Source organism: Mobula birostris, chromosome 18, assembly GCF_030028105.1.
Source record: "Mobula birostris isolate sMobBir1 chromosome 18, sMobBir1.hap1, whole genome shotgun sequence".
In the NCBI taxonomy this organism is placed as follows: Eukaryota; Metazoa; Chordata; class Chondrichthyes; order Myliobatiformes; family Myliobatidae; genus Mobula; species Mobula birostris.
In genome coordinates, this window is record NC_092387.1 from 69,717,688 (window position 1) to 69,739,749 (window position 22,062).

Consider the following 22,062-nt stretch of genomic DNA (forward strand, 5'->3'; position numbering starts at 1 on the left):
ATCAGCGAGGAGGTACAGGAGCCTGAAGGCACACACTCAACGATTCAGGAACAGCTCCTTCCCCTCTGCCATCCAGGAGGAGGTACAGGAGCCTGAAGGCACACACTCAACGATTCAGGAACAGCTCCTTCCCCTCTGCCATCCAGGAGGAGGTACAGGAGCCTGAAGGCACACACTCAACGATTCAGGAGCAGCTTCTTCCTCTCTGCCATACGATTTCTGAATGGACTTTGAACCCATGAACTCCTCTATCTCACTACTTTTTTTCTCTTTTTCACAGATATATATATATATATATACACACACACTTCTTACTGTAATTTGCAGTTTTTTTTATAATGTATTGTAATGTACTGCTGTCACATAACAGAGCAAATTTCACAGCATATGCCAGTGATAGAAAACCTGATTCTGATTCTGAATAGTTCTATTACAAGTAAAGTATTTTCAGTTTGAGTTGACAATGTGATGATTTAATAAAGAATTGATCATTTATTTCTCTGTTGATCATTATTGAAGCATTCAGAAACTGTGATTACACCCATATTTTTCATGTTTTAGACAAGATCAATGTGACGGTTTTGATTGACCGCTTTCTGTGAAGATGTTACCAAGGTGAACAGGATCTTCAGCTTGGGCTATTAGAGCATGGTAGGACCATCAGAACCCATGATAGATCATATCCCGATCCTCCTCCGGCTCATTCATTGGCTCATAAGGTAAGACCATCGGCAAGCGATGTGCCTGAAGACTTAAAGCTTCAGCTGGTTGGTTCATCCTCGGCAGAAGGTCCTGTTGAAGAAAATCTGAACCATGATGGATCATATCCCGATCTTCCTCCGGCTTGTTCATTGGACTCTCACGCAGATCCTCAGGTTGGAGTTGGCGTTGAGGATTATCTGGGACTCTAGGATAGATCCAGTTCTGATCCTTCAACTGATCAGGAGACGGAACATCCTCTGAATGGGATTCCTGAAGCATGGGAACAAAAGGATATGGAAATGTAATGTAAATGAAGGGCTAGATGTCATTGCGAACTAGCACATTATTCCTCAACATGGATCTTGAATATCCAGCTGCCAATTGCATTCCTACAGGCTGTAGGAATTCTGAGGAAATACAAACTTTATGATTCAAAGTCAGTTTAATTCTAACACACTTGACACAGATTGGAATTAAAATCAGAATAGTATTCCAAAGGGCACAAAGCAACATGGAGTTAAAATGTCACAGTAATGGAACAGGTTGTCCTGTTCTGAGTAGGGGTTTGTAAAATATTCTTGTGGCAGATTAGATGGTCTTGTGCTCATGACAGTCATGGGATAATCCAGCGTTAATAATTAGTGTATGCATTTACTCTCCAGATTATAAACCTTCTGATAGGTAAATACTGACTACAGAAACATGAATACCTTGTCCACTTATAAAATAACTATCTTTAGCTGAATAATATCAATAAATTATACACTCAGCAGCTACACTATTAGCTACCTCCTGTACCTAATTAAGTGGCCACTCAGTGTATGTTCATGGTCTTCTGGTCCTGTCGACCATCCTCCGCAAGGTTCAACGTGTTGTGCATTCAGAGATGCTCTTCTGCACCCCAGTGTTGTAACATGTGGTTATTTGAGTTACTGTCACCTTTCTGTCAGTTTGAAACAGTCTGGCCATTCTCCTCTGACCTCTCTCATTAACAAGGTGTTTTTGCCCACAGAACTGCCACTCACTAGATTTCTTTCAGTTTTCCAGACCCTTCTTTGTAATCTCTAGAGTCTGTTGTGAGTGAAAATTCTGGGAGATCAGCAGTTTCTGAGTTACTCAAACCACCCCATCTGGCACCAACAATCATTCCATGATCAAGGTCACTTAGATCATATTTTTTCTCATTTTTATGTTCAGTTTGTACAACAACTGAACCTCTTGACCATGTCTGCACGCTTTTATTCATTGTTGCTGTCACATGATAGGCTGATTAGATGTTTGCATTAACGAGCCTGGTGTACCTTATAAAGTGGCCACTGACTGTGCTAATTTGCATTCCATGTACCCTGAACAGGAAAACATGGAACAGAGCTTGCAGAAAGATCACAGTCTTAAATCCCTTACAAAAGAGTGTAATAGCAACTATCTACGACTTGATCATGAAAACCCCTTCAGGTATATCTGATAAAATAAAGAATGAATGGGAACGAGAACTTCAATTAAGTATATCCATAGAAGAATGGGAAAAGATTCTTAAATTAGTTAATACTTCTTCAATGTGTGCTAGACATACTTTAATATAATTTAAAGTGGTTCATAGAACATATATGTCAAAAGATAAACTAGCCTGTTTTTATTCCCATATAAACCCTACGTGTGATAGATGTAACTCTGAGGTTGCTTCTTTAACCCATAGGTTTTGGTCCTGCCCTCTTTTGAAAAACTATTGGAAAGACATCTTTGATATTGTTTCATCAGTTTTACATATTGATTTACAACTCCATCCTATTACTGCAATTTTTGGATTACCAATGATTGATTCTAGTTATTTATCATCTTCAGCCTACCGTTTGATAGCATTTGTTATGCTGATGGCCAGAAGATCCATTTTATTTAAATGGAAAGATTTTGATCCTCCTACTACACTTCAATGGTTTTCTCAGACTATAGCTTGTTTAAACCTAGAAAAAATTAGGAGTGGCACGGTTAATTCCTCGATTAAATTTGAGGAAACTTAGGAGCCTTTTATTCAATATTTCCATACATATGACTTAAGTTGATTTTTTTATGGAATCCTTTTTCCTAATACTTAATCGTTTATGGAAGAAGGAACGGAGTCAAGAACAGAATAATTATAATTGACAAATTATGGAGGCCCAGTTTTTTTTGCTTTGTTTTGTTTTCTGTTTAGTTTAGGGGATTTTTGTTTTTTTTTCTTGAACAAATCTTTTGAACTTGTTCCTTTTTCAATTATCAAGAGATCAGGTGGACTTGTCTGGATATGATATTTGGAACTAATGTTTGTATATATTATTGGTATTATTGTAATCCTGTTCTCTTGGTATTGTTATTATTGATATGTTCATTTAACTGATTATAATGCAATAAAAAGCTTTGAAAAGAAAAATCACAGTCATCATCACATTACCAAAAATTTAATTTTAATGATGGCATTACCACACATAGACCTTAACTTGTTATCAGAATCATAAATTCTACATATACAAGCTTTACGATTGGGTGAGGTAGAGAAGTAAAGTATCCTCGGTTTAATCTTTAATTTAAATGGGCACGTTCTCTGGTCATAATTGGGTGCCGCGGTGCTGTAGCAGTTAGAGTGTTGGTGTCGGAGTTCAATCTCTGTAAGGATCCCTGTGGAAAAGTGTGAGTTTTCGCTGGGTGCTCTGGTTTCCTCCACAGTCCAGGGCTGTACCGGGTTGGTTAATTAGTCATTGTAAGTTGTCTTGTGATTGGACGAGGGTTAAATAGGTGTGTTGCTGGGCAGCAGGCTCATTGGGTCAAGAGACCCCATTCTGTACTGAATAGAATAATTCATGGCAGGCTTTGCTAGGGATGTGGGATATGGCTCTGATTTTACCCCTGTTGCTATCATATGGCTGATTAATATACAAACTGTCAAAGAAAACATAGATCACAGGGGAACTAAACAATTTGGGGCCCATACCTGGAACCAATAACTGTAAAACTCAGATATGATTAATAATAAAATATTACCAATGGTAAATTGACAAATTACAGCGAGGAAGAGGAAGTTCGGGTGTTGTCGACTTTGCAATGTCTGTGTTTAATCCCACTTAACTGACTTGGTGCCGGTCAGTCCAAGAACGAAATCTGAGCTAGAGCAATGATGATTCAGCAGATGGTCACAGACTTCTCTAGCTATGGACAAGGGTTCTTACATTTCTTTGGCATGTTGTAACATTTAACTTTACTTCTTGGAAATCAATGTTAACTCCAGTTCCTACAGCCATGACCTTTACCAGATTTAAATGAAAGTGATGCAGGCATCTCACCTTCCTTGTTAATTTTAGAAGGTTGGTGCCTATTATCTCTCGTGGTGTTGTGGATAGTGTTGAAGTTTGGTGCCTACGATCTGTGGTGGTGTTGTGGATAGTGTTGAAGGTTGTCAAGGGTAACATTGATAGGATACAGAGTTGGACTGAGAAGTGGCAGATGGAATTCAACCCAGAAAATTATAAGGTAATTCACTTGGGAAGGACGAATTTGAAGGCAGATACAGGGTTAATGGCATGGTTATTAGCAGTGTTGAAGATCAGAGGGACCTTGGGGTCTGTGTCTATAGCTCCCTCAAAGTTGCTATGTAAGTTGATAAGGTTGCTAAGAAGGCATGTGGTGTGTTGACCTTCATTCATAGGGGCATTGAGATCAGGAACTGTGAGGTAACGTAGCTCTATAAAACCCTGCTAGACCACACTGTGTTCAGTTCTGGTCATTATAGGAAGGATGTGGAAGATTTAGACGGTGCACAGTTAACTTACCAGGATGCCGCCAGATTGGAGGGCATGCCTTATGAGGTTGGGTTGAGCGAGCTAGGGTGAGGGCTTTTCCCTTTGGAGCAAAAGAGGATGAGCAGTAACTTGATAGAGTGGTACAAGATGATAAGAGGCATAGACTGAGCCAGAGACTTTTTTGCAGGGCAGAAATGACTAGTATGAGGGGGCATAATTTTAAGGTGATTGGAGGAAAGTATAGGGGGATGTCAAAGGTAAATCTTTTACATAGAGAATGTTGGGAGCGTGGAACACCCTGCCAGGGGTGGCGGTAGAGCCAAATATATTAGGGACATTTAAATGTCCCTATATCTTAGACAGAAAAGTGGAGGTAAGGGTTAGTTTGATACTTGAATGGCTGAAAGATCGGTCCAACACTGTGGGCCAAAAGGCCTGTGCTGTGCTGTTGTGTTCTATATCCTATGTTCCAACTCAGAACACTCAGGTCAGTGATCTGGAATAAGGTCTATTTATGCCCATCCAATGGTCTCACCTTCTAGTTTGACATGCATCTACAGCAGCTTTGCTCCCAGCTTCAGGCAGTCACTGGAATGCAACATTGGTGCTGGGAGATTTTCAGCCAATTGTCCTGCAATATGCTGGAGATGCTGGGTACGTTGTACCAACACTCAGCTATAACATGAAATAAAATGCTGTCGAGCATGGTGGACCTTTTAATCATGTTTTCCATGTACATAAAAACCCAACCTTAGACATTCAGAGCTGAAAAAAGCCAAGTGACCTTACAAAATATCATGCCTGATCTACCTCAAAACTCATTTTCCTTCCACATCCTCAAATCTCTTGATTCCCCTTGTATCTGGAAATCTAGCAACTGTCTGTTTTGAGTGCAGTGACAGAGTGTTGAGTACGCCATGAGTTAGAGTATTCCACAAGCCACCACTCTCTGAGTGAAGAAATTTCACCCCATTTCAGTTCTATTTGGCCCGCCCTTTATATTAAATCTCTGATGCTCGTCCTAGACCTTGAGGAGAAACATCCTCCCACAGTATTTTGCACAGTAGTGGAATTTTTGCATAGTAGGGGAATTAAAGGTTATGGGGAAAAGGCAGGTAGGTGGAGATGGTGCCATGATCTTATTGAATGCTGGAGCAGCTCAACAGGCCAAATGGCCTATCCCTGCTCTGACTTCTTATGTTCTTATGTAGCATTCTAAGTCCCTTACATGCCTCATTGTGGTCAGCTTCCATTCTTCTAAACTCCAGAGTACACCCTTTGAAGTGCACTCAATCTTCTTCTTACAAGAATATCTGTTTTGGCCCTCTCACTACGGCAAGTAGAGGCAGATTGCACAGGATATTCCAGGAGATGCCTCACTGGTTGGTAAATGCTGGCTTTACCAGTGATGTCCACGTTCACAAAATTCACTCACAGTGTCACAGACAACTTTATCCTTGCCTTAGGTATTGGAAACATTCCCCTACGTGCCTTAATAGTTCAGCTTTTGGAGGGCTTCTGGGTACTGACTCATGCCTCACAATCTTCAAGGTCAAGCGAAATTCTTTGAACCTCATCTCTGGGCTTGTGTTTGAAGGAGGGCTGTGGTGTGCTCTAGTGATGGAGTATCTGATCGAGTTTGTGCTTATAGATGTTTTTGTTGACACAAAGTGGTAATTCAAATTCTATGCACATTTATTTTATACCATTGTGTAAAGAACTATGTGAAGCTAGATAGATCAGCTGGTTGATGGTGTCACAGCAACAATCTTGCTCTTAAAGTCAGCAAGACCAAGGAATTGATTGTGGACTTCTGGAAGGGGAAGTTAAGGGATCAGAAGTGAAAAGCGTAAGCAGTTTCAAGCTTCTGGGTGTCAACATCTCTGAGATCTATACATATCCAGGGCCCAACATATCAATGCAATTACAAAGAAGGCACAACAGTGGCTGTATTTCATTAGAAGTTTGAGGAGAATTGATATGTCACCAAATTGTCTCACAAATTTCTACAGATTTCTACGTTGGAGAGCATTCTAAATGGTTGCGTCACTGTCTGGTGTGGAGGGACCACTGCACAGGATCAGAAAAAAAGTGGCAGAAAGTTGTAAAGAACCAATTCTGTCATGGGCACTGGCCTCCCTAGCATCAAGGAAAACTTCAAAAAGCGATACCACAAAAGGAGGCATCCTGCTTTAAGGACCTTCATCACTTAGGACGTGCCCCGCTTCTCATTGCTACCATCAAGAAGGAGGTACAGGAGCTTAAAGACACACAGCAATGATTTAGGAACAGATTCTTCCCCTCTACCATCAGATTTATGAATAGATTATGAACCCATGAACACTACCTCACTATTTCCCTCTCTTTTTGCACAACTTATTTAATTTAATTTTCTTTTTTATATTTGCTTTTACTGTCATGTATAGTTTTTTATTATTATGTATTGCAATGTACTTTTGCAGCAAAAAAATCGGTTCCACGAGATATACCAATGATAATAAACCTGATTCCGATTTGATTCTGAAACTACAAATGTCCTGTAAATAGGGATGTGGAAGAGGAAGTGGTAGAGTTGGGACAGGAGGATGAATACAGGGCCCCCTGGTGGAGGACTTTGCCCAACGGTGCAAGCGGAATCATCTGCAGCTCATCATCAGTAAGACAAAGGAGATGATGATGGACTTTAGGAAGGCTAATCGTGCACTGCTCCCGGTTAATATTGATGTGAGGATGTGGATGTGGACGTGGTGAGGACCTACAAGTACCTGGGGCTGCTTCTGAATGACAGACTTGAGTGGAGCACCAACACAGAGGCTGTGTACAAGAAGGGCCAGAGTCACCTCTACTTCCTGAGGAGACTGAGGTCCTTTGGAGTATGCTGGCCTCTCCCTCACATTTTCTACCTGTCTGTTGTTGCCAGTACAAACTTCTATGTGGTGATGTGCTGGGGCAATGGCATCAACGCAGGTGATGCCAACAAGCTCAATAAACTGATTAGAAAGGCTGGCTGTGTTATAGGAAACAAATTAGACATATTGGAGGCTGTGGTAGAACAAAGGGCCCTGCAGAAAAGCCTGGCAGTTCTGGACAATGTTTCTCACCCTCTGCACACCACCTTGGCTGAATAAAGGAGCATTTTTAGTAATAGACTAAGACAACAGTGCTGATGCAAAGAGTGCAATATGAGGTCATTTTTACTTTCGGCCATTAGGCTCTATACTGAGTCAACCTATAGCTGGGGAAGTGATCTTATAATCTTTGACTTGTAAATCTTGTACATTTTATTTTTAGGGTAACTTATTTTTATTCCTTCTTCCTTCTCTTCTAATATTTGTAAATCTGTGCACTTGGAATGCTACTATGCCACTGTAGTTTTCCTTTGGATCAATAAAGTATCCATATTTCTACAATTATAATGTTTATAGGATATTTAGACAGGCACTTGAACAGGTGAAAGATTAAGAGGGTATGGACCCAATGCGGGGAAACAGGAATAGCTCAAATAGACAATTTGTATGGCATGGACAAGTTGGGTTGAAGGGCCTATTGACAACTTGGCTGGCATGACAACTTAGTTGGGATGGACTAGTTGGTCTGAAGAGCAAATTGACAACTTGGTTGGGCCATAACATCTTGGCTGGCACGGGCAAGTGGGCCAAAGTGTCTATTGACAACTGGCTGGCATGGACCTGTTGGGCCAAAGGGCCTATTGACAACTTGGTTGGCATAGACAGGATGGGCTGAAGGGCCTATCTTCCTGATGTATAACTCTATAACTCTAAATATACAAGATATTTCATTCTATTCCCAGCATTCCATTAGAATAAATGCATGCAAATCCCTTAAAGAAATCTGCTACTTTCAATTCCTGGAGCAGAATATCACTCACCACAGGCAAGGCACTGACAGCTTGGAGAAGGAAGACCAATCCAATCACAGGAATAAAGATCCTAAAATTCAACAGAATACATTGAAACCGGAACAACAACTACATTGGAACTGCAATGAGAAATCGTAGCTTCCTTATGCTAGCTACTTACTTTTATCTCACAGTTACTAACCGACACAGATTGTACTAATTATTACCATCAAGATACACAGGGTGAAGGTCTGGTGTCAAACTGTGAGACCTCACCTGGTCAGAGTCTGACACACAGGGAGAAGGGCTGGTGTCAAACTGTGAGATCTCACCTGGTCAGAGTCTGACACACAGGGCTAGTTCAGGCTGTGAGGCCTCACCTGAAACACAGGGTGAAGGGCTGTGAGGATTCTCTATCTCATCTTAGCAACAGGTACAAGGAAATTGCTGACTCGAATTCTGATCACACGCCGGGACATCTGTATATGCTCAGTGAACCCCCTTGCTATCTCCCTGTTACTGTCAGGATGAAAGCTTATTAAGGCTTGCAGTGATGTCAACACCAGTTTAGATTTAGATCATTATAGCACAGTACAAGCCATTCGGTCCATAACGTTGTGCTGACCTGCTCTAAGATTAATCTAAACTTTCCCTTCTAAATAGCCTGCCAATTTTCTATCATCCATGTGCCTATCTAAGTATTTTAAATGCCCCTAATGTATTGCCTCCACCACCATCCTGGCAGCACGTTCCATGCACCCTCCACTCTCTAAGTAAAAAACTTACCCCTGACATCCCCCTTACGCTTTCCTCCAATCATGTTAAAATTATGCCCCTTGTATAATTCATTTCTGCCCTGGGAAAAAATCTCTGACTATCTATTCTATCATGGGAGTTTCTGGGGGCAATTTGGAAGGTGCAGGAGAAATCCATCCCAAGGAAGAAGTATTCTAAATAACACAGACGAAATGCTAGAGGAACATAGCAGGCCAGGCAGCATCTGTGGAAAAGAGTAAATAGTCAACGTAAATATTTCTTCTGCCTTATATATAATATAAGCATTAAATTCTTCCTACACAGTTGGTTTTGTCTACCTAGAGTGTCTTACGCAAAACTTCGGGCTTCGGAGAGCCTTTCTTGACTTGCTTTAAGAACACTGTTACTGTTCCAACAATTTAAGGATAGTTCTTGTCCAGGAAATTTGCTTCCAGTTTATATCTGGAGACAGAACTCTTGAAACCAGGGTCAGGGTCAAATCAATCTTGGCCAAACGGGAGAAGCAACTGGATGGCCTCAGTTTCATCCGGGAAACCGGGAGTTTTCTGGACAGGACCTACAGCGAGATCGTTACACCAAAGACAACGGAAGAGAGAAGGGGGGGGGCGATGATGAGGAAGGGATGGATGCTTGGAGTACAGGAGACCCTGGGGGATGTGCCTCTTGAAAACAGGTTCACCCTCTTGGAAGCTGTCGGGACAGAAGATGATGCCAGTCTGAGAGGCGGACGGGTCTGCGAGTCAACAATTGGCGCTGAAGCAAAGCCGAGGAGACAGACATCAGGTAGAGCCGTGGTAGTAGGGGACTCCGTAGTGAGAGGTACAGAAAGGGGTTTCTGTGGCAACAGGAAAGATTTAAGGATGGTGGGTTGCCTCCCTGGTGCCGGGATCCAGGATGTCACGGACCGATTCCAGGGAATCCTCAAGAGTGAAGGTGAACATCCGAAAGTGGTGGTGCATGTCGGCACAAATGACGTGGGGAAGAAGAGGAAAGACATTCTACAGCGTGACTTCAGAGAACTCGGAAGAAGGTGGAAAAGCAGGACTTCCAGGGTGGTTATCTCCGGTTTGCTTCCAGTTCCTTGTGCTGGAGTGGGCAAGAAAAAGGAGACAGGGGATCTGAATGTGTGGCTGAGGAGCTGGTGCAGGAAGCAGGGATTTAGAGTCTTGGACCACTGGGGTATGTTTCGGGGTAAGGATGAATTGTACAAAAGGGACGGGTTGCACCTTAATAAGCGGGGCACCAGCATTCTGGCAGGCAAGTTTGCCTCTGCAACACGGGTGTGTTTAAACTAAGTAGTGGGGGGGGGGGGAGAGGAAATATAAGGATGGAGTTAAAGGGAAAGCGAGAATAAGAAAGTTAAGAAAGACAACAGAATTACCGGGGCAGAAAGCTCAGGAAGGGATCAGAGAGTATGGCCAAGTGCAATAGGAATCGATGTGAAAGGTGAGGAGAGTAATGAATTAAAAGTATTATATATGAATGCACGAAGTATAAGAAATAAAGTGGATGAGCTTGAGGCTCAGATGGAAATTGGCAAGTATGATGTTGTGGGAATAACAGAGACATGGCTTCAAGTGGATGAAGCCTGGGAAATGAATATTCAAGGGTATACGTCCTATCGAAAGGACAGACTGATGGGCAGAGGGGGTGGGGTGGCTTTGTTGGTGAGGAATGAAATTCAGTCCCTTGCGGGGGGCGACATAGAATCAGGAGATGTAGAGTCAGTATGGATGCAACTGAGAAACTGTAAGGGCAAAAAGACCCTAATGGGAGTTATCTACAGGCCCCCAAACAGTAGCCTGGATGTAGGGTGTAAGTTGAATCAAGAGTTAAAATTGGCATGTTGCAAAGGTAATGCTATAGTTGTTATAGGGGATTTCAACATGCAGGTAGACTGGAGGAATCAGGTTGGTACTGGACCCCAAGAAAGGGAGTTTGTGGAGTGCCTCCGAGATGGATTCTTAGAACAGCTTGTACTGGAGCCTACCAGAGAGAACGCAATTCTAGATTTAGTGTTGTGCAATGAACTGGATTTGATCAGGGACCTTGAGGTAAAGGAGCCATTAGGAGGTAGTGACCATAATATGGTAAGTTTTAATCTACAATTTGAGAGGGAGAAAGGAAAATCGGAAGTGTCAGTGTTACAGTTGAACAAAGGGGACTATGGAGCCATGAGGGAGGAGCTGGCCAAAGTTGACTGGAAATATACCCTAGCAGGGATGACAGTGGAACAGCAATGGCAGGTATTTCCGGGAATCATACAGAAGGTGCAGGATCAGTTCATTCCAAAGAGGAAGAAAGATTCTAAGGGGAGTAAGGGGCGACCGTGGATGACAAGGGAAGTCAAGGACAGTATAAAAATAAAAGAGAAGAAGTATAACATAGCAAAGATGAGCGGGAAGCCAGAGGATTGGGAAACTTTTAAAGAGCAACAGAGGATAACTAAAAAGGTAATACGGGGAGAAAAGATGAGATATGAAGGCAAGCTAGCCAAGAATATAAAGGAGGATAGTAAAAGCTTCTTTAGGTATGTGAAGAGGAAAAAATTAGTTCAGACCAAAGTTGGGCCCTTGAAGACAGAAACGGGTGAATTTGTTATGGGGAACAAGGAAATGGCAGACGAGTTGAACAGGTACTTTGGATCTGTCTTCACTAGGGAAGACACAAACAATCTCCCAGATGTAATAGTGGCCGGAGGACCTAGGGTAACAGAGGAACTGAAGGAGATTCACATTAGGCAGAAAATGGTGTCAGATAGACTGATGGGACTGAAGGCTGATAAATCCCCAGAGCCTGATGGTCTGCACCCTAGGGTACTTAAGGAGGTGGCTCTAGGAATCGTGGATGCATTGGTTATTATTTTCCAATGTTCTATAGATTCAGGATTAGTTCCTGAGGACTGGAGGGTAGCTAATATTATCCCACTTTTTAAGAAATGAGGGAGAGAGAAAACAGGGAATTATAGACCAGTTAGCCTGACATCGATGGTGGGGAAAATGCTGGAGTCAATTATAAAGGATGAAATTGTGGCACATCTGGATAGCAGTAACAGGATTGGTCCGAGTCAGCATGGATTTACGAAGGGGAAATCATGCTTGACTGATCTTCTGGAATTTTTTTGAGGATGTAACTATGAAAATGGACAAGGGAGAGCCAGTGGATGCAGTGTACCTGGACTTTCAGAAAGCCTTTGATAAGGTCCCACATAGGAGATTAGTGGGCAAAATTAGAGCACATGGTATTGGGGGTAGGGTACTGACATGGATAGAAAATTGGTTGGTAGACAGGAAACAAAGAGTAGGGATTAACGGGTCCCTTTCAGAATGGCAGGCGGTGACTAGTGGGGTACCGCAGGGTTCGGTGCTGGGACCGCAGCTATTTACTAAATACATTAATGATTTAGATGAAGGGATTAAAAGTAACATTAGCTAATTTGCAGATGACACAAAGCTGGGTGGCAGTGAGAAATTTGCAGAGGATGTTGAGATAATGCAGGATGACTTGGACAGGTTGGGTGAGTGGGCAGCCGCATGGCAGATGCAGTTTAATGTGGATAACGGTGAGATTATCCACTTTGGTAGCAAGAACAGGAAGGCAGATTACTATCTGAATGGTGTCAAGTTAGGAAAAGGGGAAGTACAACGAGAACTAGGTGTCCTTGTTCATCAGTCACTGAAAGTAAGCATGCAGGTACAGCAGGCAGTGAAGAAAGCTAATGGCATGTTGGCCTTCATAACAAGGGGAGTTGAGTATAGGAGCAAAGAGGTCCTTTTGCAGATGTACAGGGCCCTGGTGAGACCACACCTGGAGTATTGTGTACAGTTTTGGTCTCCAAATTTGAGGAAGGACATTCTTGTTATTGAGGGAGTGCAGCAGAGGTTCACAAGGTTAATTTCAGGGATGGCGGGACTGTCATAAGTTGAAAGATTGGAGCGACTGGGCTTGTATACACTGAAATTTAGAAGGATGAGAGGGGACCTGATTGAAACATATAAGATTATTAAGGGATTGGACACACTAGAGGCAGGAACCATGTTCCTAATGTTGGGGAAGTCCAGAACCAGAGGCCACAATTTGAGAATAAGGGGTAGGCCATTTAGAACAGAGTTGAGGAAAAACTTTTTCACCCAGAGAGTTGTGGATCTGTGGAATGCTCTGCCTCAGAAGGCAGTAGAGGCCAATTCTCTGGATGCTTTCAAGAAAGAGTTGGGTAGAGCTCTTAATGATAGGGGAGTCGAGGGATATGGGGAGAAGGCAGGAACGGGGTACTGATTGTGGATGATCAACCATGATCACAGTGAATGATAGTGCTGGCTCAAAGGGGCCAAATGCCTTACTCCTGCACCTATTGTTTACTGTCTGTTGTCAAACCAGTTATGACACCAAAATGCTCATGTACAATGTTTATGCTCTGAGATTATGAGGCAATCGTTCTTGCAGCATCTCTCTCAAATTCTCCAGCACCTCTAGCATCTGTAATGCTATTTCCTCCATTTCAGAGCAGTGCTACTTTTCTGTAGATTTGTTGATCTGGTAGATTAATTGCTACCATCGAGGAGGTACAGGAGCCTGAAGACACACATTCACTCAGGAACAGCTTCTTCCCCTCTGCCGTCAGATTTGTGAATGGACATTGAACCCATGATCACTACCTCTCTATTTAACCACTCTTTTTTTGCAATACATACTTAATTTAATTTTTTTATATATAGTTCTTATTGTATTTTCATCGGTCCTGATTGAAGGGTCTTGGATCGAAACACTGACTGTACTCTTTTCCATAGATGCTGCCTGGTCCGCTGTGTTCCTCCAGCATTTTGTGTGTGTTGCTTGGATTTCCAGCATCTGCAGATTTTCTCATATTTCATTGTAATTTATAGTTATTAATCATTATGTACATATTGCACTGTACTGCTGCCACAAAACAATAGATGTATGATGTATGCCAGTGATGTTAAACATGAATCTGATCTTCAGCGATATCTTTATCAAGTGGAGTTAACAGAGTATGATTTCTAGTTCATTTCCTCTTTCCTGCACAAACATCTTAATATTAGTTCTAATTTCCTGTCAGAGATTGCAGTGCTCACACCTTCTTGTTAACAGTGGTGGTGCAGATGGTCACAATAACAGCTACTGCTGATGGGGATTTTCATGTGATGTTTCTATTGAGTGATTGATCTTGGATCTGTCTCTGAGTAAGAATGCAGAATGTACAGTCATGTTACAGTTAGAGTGAAAGTGCAGTGTCAGGAGACAAGTGTAAGGGTCACAAATTCATGGTTATTTTTAATGCCTTGAACCTACGCACTACCAATGCCAGCAAATGCAGGTAATAACTGCACTATTGCCCTCTATTTTAATGGAGTTTTTTGTTTAAGGTGTTTAGATTAACATAATGTCTTTTAAGGTCCACGTAACATTAAATCCAAAGCCACAAGACGGTGATTTTTTTTGTTAATGGTAAGCTGGGTGGCATGTGACTGATGCCTCATTCCTCGACAGGATGTCAGTATCAATCACTTGTTCACGTATATCAGCGGATACTCTAGTGACTCTCGAGCTGATAGGTCAGCACTACTTGTTGGGGAATGCAGCAAATCCACACAGCGTGCCCAGCGCACCCACATTATTTTTAATTTTTAAATTTTATTTAGAGATACTGTGTGGAACAGGCCTTTCAGGGCCATTGAGCCGTGCTACCCTGTAACTGACCTTTTTAACCCTGGCTGAAATAGCAGAAAATTTACAATAACCAATTAACTTTGGACTGTGGGAGGAAACCAGAGCACCTGGAGGAAACCCATGAGGTTCACGGGGAGAAAGGACAAGCTCTGGAATTGAACTGAACTCGGGAATGCCCGAGGCCCATTTGGGTCCAATTAGCTCTGATTGAGGAAGGAGCTCTGTATTTTTCAACGAGGTTAAAAAAACTTCAAATACTAGAGGACATAGCTTTAAGGTGAGAGGGGGAAGATTTAAAGGGGATGTGTGAGGCTAATTATTTTTACCTAGTGATTCATAGCTGTCTTCAGTGTGCTGCCTGAAGCAGTACTGAAACCAGATACCATTGTGACACTTAAGCAGATTTTGGATAGTCACATGAAAATGAAAGGATATGAGATTAGATAAATATGGCATCGTGCTTGGCACAGAGATGATGGGCTGAATGGCCTGTTCCTGCATGGTACTGTTCTATATTCTAAGTCTCCTATTAGTTCAGCTCCATTCCAAGTCACTCAACTCAGTGCACGAACATCAGTGAAGTCCAATGTAGAGAAAGAGATTTACAAATGTCAAGTACTAAGCCATGGCTAGTACAGATATAATGTACGTTAATAAGAGTCATGTTGGGAGTTAACTGTGGCTTAGTGGCCATACTCACATCAGAGCCATTGGGCTGTGGGTTGACAAAGAGTGCTGTACTGTCAAATGTATTATAGTTTAAACTGGGGCCCTATCACTCTTCCAGCTGACCTGCAAAAGTTCCTAAAGCATTGTTTAAAGAAGGGGATGAGAATTCCCCTCAGTTTCCTGGGACAAGATGATCCCCTCAATCAACTTCAAAGGCGATCTTGTGCTTTGTAGGATCTTCCTTTGCACAGTGAAATTATGGCTGCTGTTGCTACGTTACAACATGGCTACATTTCAAAGAGTGCTTTCCTGTCTGTAAAATGCTTTGGGTGGTTGGGACATATCTTTTCATGATGCACAAGCAAGATTTATGGTTTTAGTCAGATTTATGTAAAAGGGCAACTGCGGGCAAAAAGTGAGCACGGTTTTATAGACAGGCTGCATAGACGACAGTGACAGCTCATTAGTCCTGAAGGGATCAGACCTGCTGTAAGTCCACAAGCACTGATTACATTAAAACGACGACTGCTCCTCACAGGGAAGTTCTTTCCCAGAGATGAACGCAGCCGCTGTGACCATCCTTGTTACTTAGTACACTGTCTGATATAGAGCAAAAAATGTAGAATCAATGCATATATCTGTAAAAACAAATTATTGGTTTTATGGATGGACATTACCATAACATATCAAATATTGAATAGCCTGGATAGAGTGGACATGAGGATGATGCTTTCTATAATGAGTGAGTCTGGGACCAGAGGGCACAGCATCAGACTAGAGGGACGTCTCTTTAAAACAGAGATGACGAGGAATTTTCAAAGGCAGAGAGTGGTGAATCTGTGGAATTTGTGGCCACAGGTGTCTGTGGAGGCCAAGTCATTGGGTATATTTAAAGCAGAGGTTGATAGGTTCTTGATTAGTCGGGGGGGGGTCAAAGGTTATGAGTGGAAGCAGGAGAACTGGGTTGAGAGGGATAATAAACCAGCCATGATGGAATGGTAGAGCAGACTCAATGGACCGAATGGCCTAATTCTGTTCCTATGTCTTATGGTCTTATGATCTAATGGTCAATATTTCTCCTGCATGTGATCTGCTGAAGGACGTGAGTCTTCTGAAAGACCGTAAGAGCATAAAACATAGGAGGAGAATTAGGCCATTCAGCCCATCGAGTCTGCTCCACCATTCCATTATGGCTGAGCTTGGACCCAACTCAACCCCATACACCTGCCTTCTTTCCATATCTTTTGATGCCCAGACCAATCAGGAAACTATCAACTTCCACCTTAAATATATGCATGGACTTGGCCTCTATGGCAGTCTGTGGCAGAGCATTCCACAGATCTGCTACCCTCTGCTAAAAAAAGTTCCTCCTTACCTCTGTTCTAAAGAGTTGCTCCTCAATTTTGAAGCTGTGCCCTCCAGTTCTGGATACCCCCACCATAGGAAACATCCTCTTCACATCCACCCTATTTAGTCCTTTCAACATCCGGTAGGTTTCAATGAGATCACCCTGCATTCTTCTAAATTCCAGTGAGTACAGGCCCAAAGCTGCCAAACACTCTTCATATATTAACATTGCATTTGCCTTCTTTACCATGGAAAATTTGTAAATTAACCTTCTGGGAATCTTGATGAGGAACCCTAAGTTCTTCAGCTCCTCTGATGGTTGAACCTTCTCCCTATTTAAATAATCGTCTGCACTATTGTTCCTTTAACCAAAATGCATGATCACACATTTCCCAACACTGTAATCCATCTAACACACATAAAGATTGCTGGTGAACGCAGCAGGCCAGGCAGCATCTATAGGAAGAGGTGCAGTCGATATTTCGGGCCGAGACCCTTGTGTTGGGCACGTGGCCAAGTGGTTAAGGCGTTCATTTAGTGATCTGAAGGTCGCTAGTTCAAGCCTCAGCTGTGGCAGCACGTTTGTGTCCTTGAGCAAGGCACTTAATCACACATTGCTCTAGTGTCTGTGCGAGGAGTGGCGCCCCACACAGACTTCCAATCACAAGGATGATTCCAGGAACGAAGGGGTTACCATATGAGGAACATTTGATGGCTCTGGGTCTGTACTCGCTGGAATTCAGAAGGATGAGGGGGGGATCTCACTGAAACCTTTCGAATGTTGAAAGGCCTAAACAGAGTAGATGTGGAAAGGATGTTTCCCATGGTGGGGGAGTCTAGGACAAGAGGGCACGCCTCATTTCAAAACAGAGATGCAGAGAAATTTTTTTAGCCAAAGAGTGGTGAACTTGTGGGATTTGTTGCCATATGCATTGTGGAGGCCAGGTCGTTGGGTGTACTTAAGGCAAAGATTGATAGGTTCTTGATTGGACATGGCATCAAAGGTTACAGGGAGAAGGCCGGGAGCTGGGGTTGAGGAGCAGAAAAAAGAATGATCAGCCATGATTTGAATGGCGGAGTAGACTCGATAGGCCAGATGGCCTACTTCTGCTCCTATGTCTTATGGTCTTATGATCTTATTGCCCAATAACCCCATGCTGCCCATTGACCCCACATTGTCAATGACCCCACGTTGCCAAATGTCCCCATGCTGCCAAATCACCCTGTGCTGCCCAATGACCCCACACTGCCCAATGACCCCGCTCTGCCCAATGACCCTACATTGTCAATGACCCCGCACTGCCCATTGACCCCGCGCTGCCCAATGACCCCGCACTGCCCAGTGACCCTGTGTTGCTCAATGACCCCATGCTGCCCAGTGAGCCCGCGCTGACCAATTACACCACGTGACTAATTTTTCCAGGGTGGAAATGGCTAATACGATGGGGCACAAGGTGATTGGCGGATAGTATAGAGGGGATGTCAGAGGTAAGTTTTTTATACATGGAAGAGGAGGGTGCATGGAACACCCTACCAGAGATGGTGATAGAGGCAGATTCACTGAGGAATTTTAAGAAACTCTTAGAGAGGCACATGGATGAAATAAAAATGGAGGATTATGTAGGTGGAAAGAGCTAGATTGATCTTAAAGTGAATTATAAGATTTACACAACATTGTGGGCCAAAGTGATTATACTGTGCAGTAGTGTTCTACGTTCTATGTTCTATAACCTCATACATCTTTGGAATGTGTCAGGAAACCAGAGCATCTGGAGGAAACCCATTTGGTTACGGGAAGGATGTACAAACTCCTTACAGACAGTGGTGGGAATTGAGCTCTTCTCGCTGGCACAGTAATAGTGTTATGGTAACACCTTCACTGTAGTGCTGCCCATAAAGTCGCACAAAGATGACAGTGTATGACTAGAAAGCTTTCTCCAAAGTTAAAGCAGAAATATTAGTGTGGACAAGAGCCGCGGTCCTGTTCCACACCCATTCGGGTGAACGGTCACCCTGTGAGTTTGTGTTGGCAGCTGGTATCTGGTTTCAGTAACCCAGAACCCACACAAATCTTAAAATCAGAAGTATTCTAGATATTCTTTAGTCCATAACTCTCATACAGGCATCCAGTTCACCCATCCAACACAGTATCAAACGACATACTATAGTAACAGAGTGATATTACCTCGCCATTGTGGAACGTCCGGTTACACTCCACTCTCAGGCGGCTTCACCTGAACAAACAATGTAGGGCTTTTATTGCTTTGGAACTCTCAAACCATGCCCAAAAGTTCAAAGTTTCATGGAACACCAATGAACTGGGGAGAAACTGTTTAGTTCTGTTCAGTTTTGTTGTGTCAGGGCACAGAGTACAGGGCCAAGAGGCAATGACTCATTTTCAAAAGGCAAGGGTCAGCCACAATTGTAAAACTATTTCATGTAATTTATTGGGGAGGGAACGTTAAAGTTTGATAATCTACAGGAGAAGCTTAACAAGGAAGTTAAACTGTGGAGTTTAGCATTAACTGGAGAAAAGAAACCAACAAGGCGATTGGATGGAACTTGAGCAGTCAATAATTTCAAATTGTCACTAAGCCTGAGGGGGATGTAAACTGAGCCAGCTCCATTGTTAGCACTAGCCTCCCCAGTATCAAGGGCATCTTCAAAAGGTGATGCCTCAAAAAGGTAGCATCCGTCATAAGGAACCCCAGCACCCAGGACATGCTCTCTTCTCATTGCTACCATCAGGGAGGAGCCTGAAGGCACCCACTCAACATTTTATGATCAGCTTCTTCTTCTCTGCCATCCCATTTCTGAAAGGACATTGAACCCATGGACACTACCTCACTACATTTTTATTTCTATTTTTGCACCACTTATATCATTTAACTGTTTGCTATAAATGTACACTGTAATTCAGTTTTTTTCCCATTATTATATATTGCATTGTACTGCTGCCATAACGAAAACAAATTTCACAATGTCTGCCGATGATATTGAAGCTGATTCTTCCTCTGGACCCCGATCACTTACCAGACCGAGAGTGCCACCGCTTATAACACTGTGCGATGCTGCACTGGGCAGTTGTTCTGAATAGACTGAAGCAGCATGGACATTGAAGTGCAGTCCATATTTACTGATTAATTTCTAAACCTGTTTACTCACAAGTGACACGATATTGGGGCAGTTAGCACAACACTATTGCAGTTAGCTCAGGGTATCCCGGAGTTTGGTGATCAATTCTGGCACTGTCTGGAAGGAGTCTGTACACTCTCCCCACGACTGAGTGGGTTTCCTCTGAGTGCTCCAGTTCCTTTCCAATAATGTACCTGTTAGGAGATTAATTGGTCATTGTAAATTGTCCCATGATTAGACTAGGGTAAAAATTGGTGGGTTGCTGGACGGGACAGCCCATTCGGCCAGAAGAACCTGTTCCACACTGTGTCTCTAAATTAATAATGAACGGAAAGTCATGGGCATTGTTGCTGAGACAGAATTCATGTCTTTCTCTGACAGCTGGGAGGTAAAGGGTAGCGGAATTCCTTCCCTGAAGGACTTAGTGAATCTCAAAGATTCTTTCATGACAATTTGGTGATTGTGAGAAAATAATTGTGCCATAAAATCATCATGAAGGAGCTCCATCAGCCAGGGCATGCCCCTCTTCTCATTACTACCATCAAGGAGGAGATACAGGAGCCTGAAGCCACACACTCAACGATTCGGGAACAACTTCTTCCCCTCTACCATGGACAATGAATCCATGAACACTACCTCACTGTTTCAGGAACAGCTTCTTCCCCTCTACCATGGACAATCAATCCATGAACACTACCTTAATGTTTTTTCTGCTCCCTATTTGCACTCATTATTTAACTTTCTTTTTTTATATACACTTATTATAATTTATAGTTTTTATCAATATGTATCGCAATGTATTGCTGCTGCAAAATCACAAATTTCATAACATGTACCAGGCATATTAACCTGATTTTGGTCTCGAAGATATTCTAACTGATTTTTTTTTGTATCTTACCTCTGACTGTGTTTAAATTATCTGGCTGCCTCCTTGATTCAAGCTGAGATCTCTGGCTTGCCTAGAAATCAGTTTTATCACACATTTCCCTTCATGACCTGAAGTACTCCTTGTTGTTCCATAAGTTTTTAGGGCATTTATCAGTTGTTATGACGATGGAACCAGGTCAGGTCCTCCTCTACAAATGCGTGCAGTCTTTAGGGAAAACTGTGATGACACCAAGAAGATAAAGTCAGGGAAGTGGACTCAGTCTAATGAACACCATTGCCAGGATGACGCGGTGCTGACAGACCAGCTGGTTTGTTGACAGGGGGCTGCATTGTAAACCTGGAGGCTCCAGGACATAGATCAGTAACACACAGGCCCTTCGGCCCACCATGTTGTGCTGATATTATAGCCTACTCCAAGATCAATCTAACCCGTCCCTCCCACATAGCCCTTTATTTTTCTATCATCCGTGTGCCTATAAGACCATAGGATATAGGAGCAGGATTAGGCCATTTGGCCCATCAAGTCTGCTCCAGCACTTCATCATGGCTGATCCATTTTTCCTCTCAGCCCCAGTCTCCTGCCTTCCTACCCTTTGTACCCCTTCATGCCGTGACTAATCAAACACTACCTTAAATATACATAAAGACTTGGCCTCCACAGCTGTCACAATCAACCACGGCCTTATCATTCTAGAATCTTTCCTGTAATACCATGGGCTCATATCTTGTTAAGCAGCCTCATGTGTGGCACCTTGTCAAAGGCCTTCTGAAAATCCAAGTTCAAAACATCAACCGATTCTCCTTTGTGTACCCTGCTTGTTATTTCTTCAAAAAATTTCAACAAATTTGTCAGGCAGATTTTCCCTTGAGGAAACCATGCTGACTACAGTCTATTTTATCATGAGCCTCCAAGTACCCCGAAACTACATCCTTAACAATTGACTTCAACATCTTCCCAACCACTGAGGTCAGACTAACTGGCCTATAGTTTCCTTTCTTCTGCCTCTCTCAGAAGGATGAAATGGAGCTACAAGATTGTCGGCCACAGTGCTATGACAACACTGCTGTGATGGTTGGACACAGAAGTTGTGTTTGTCAAAGAATAAGTGAGAAAAATAACCTGGCAGTGTTTGTGAATTGCGACAATCACTCACTCAACTTGGTGGGTGTACATGCAGCCAGGCAGGATTTTTTGGAACCATCGAAGCTCTCTACGTGTTTTTCTCT

The 22,062-nt window shown here is 42.7% G+C and overlaps 1 protein-coding gene across 1 annotated transcript; it reads right to left on the bottom strand.

Annotated features, from left to right (window-relative positions):
* Positions 1-329: 329 nt before the first annotated feature.
* Positions 330-19,094, bottom strand: LOC140211876 (uncharacterized). Its single transcript, XM_072282063.1, has 3 exons — positions 18,998-19,094; positions 8,362-8,422; positions 330-972 (listed from the first exon to the last, which is right to left on the bottom strand). The coding sequence occupies exons 1-3, from the start codon at positions 19,003-19,005 to the stop codon at positions 661-663; spliced, it is 381 nt and encodes a 126-aa protein (XP_072138164.1). The 5' UTR covers positions 19,006-19,094; the 3' UTR covers positions 330-660.
* Between the last annotated feature and the right edge of the window lie 2,968 nt (positions 19,095-22,062).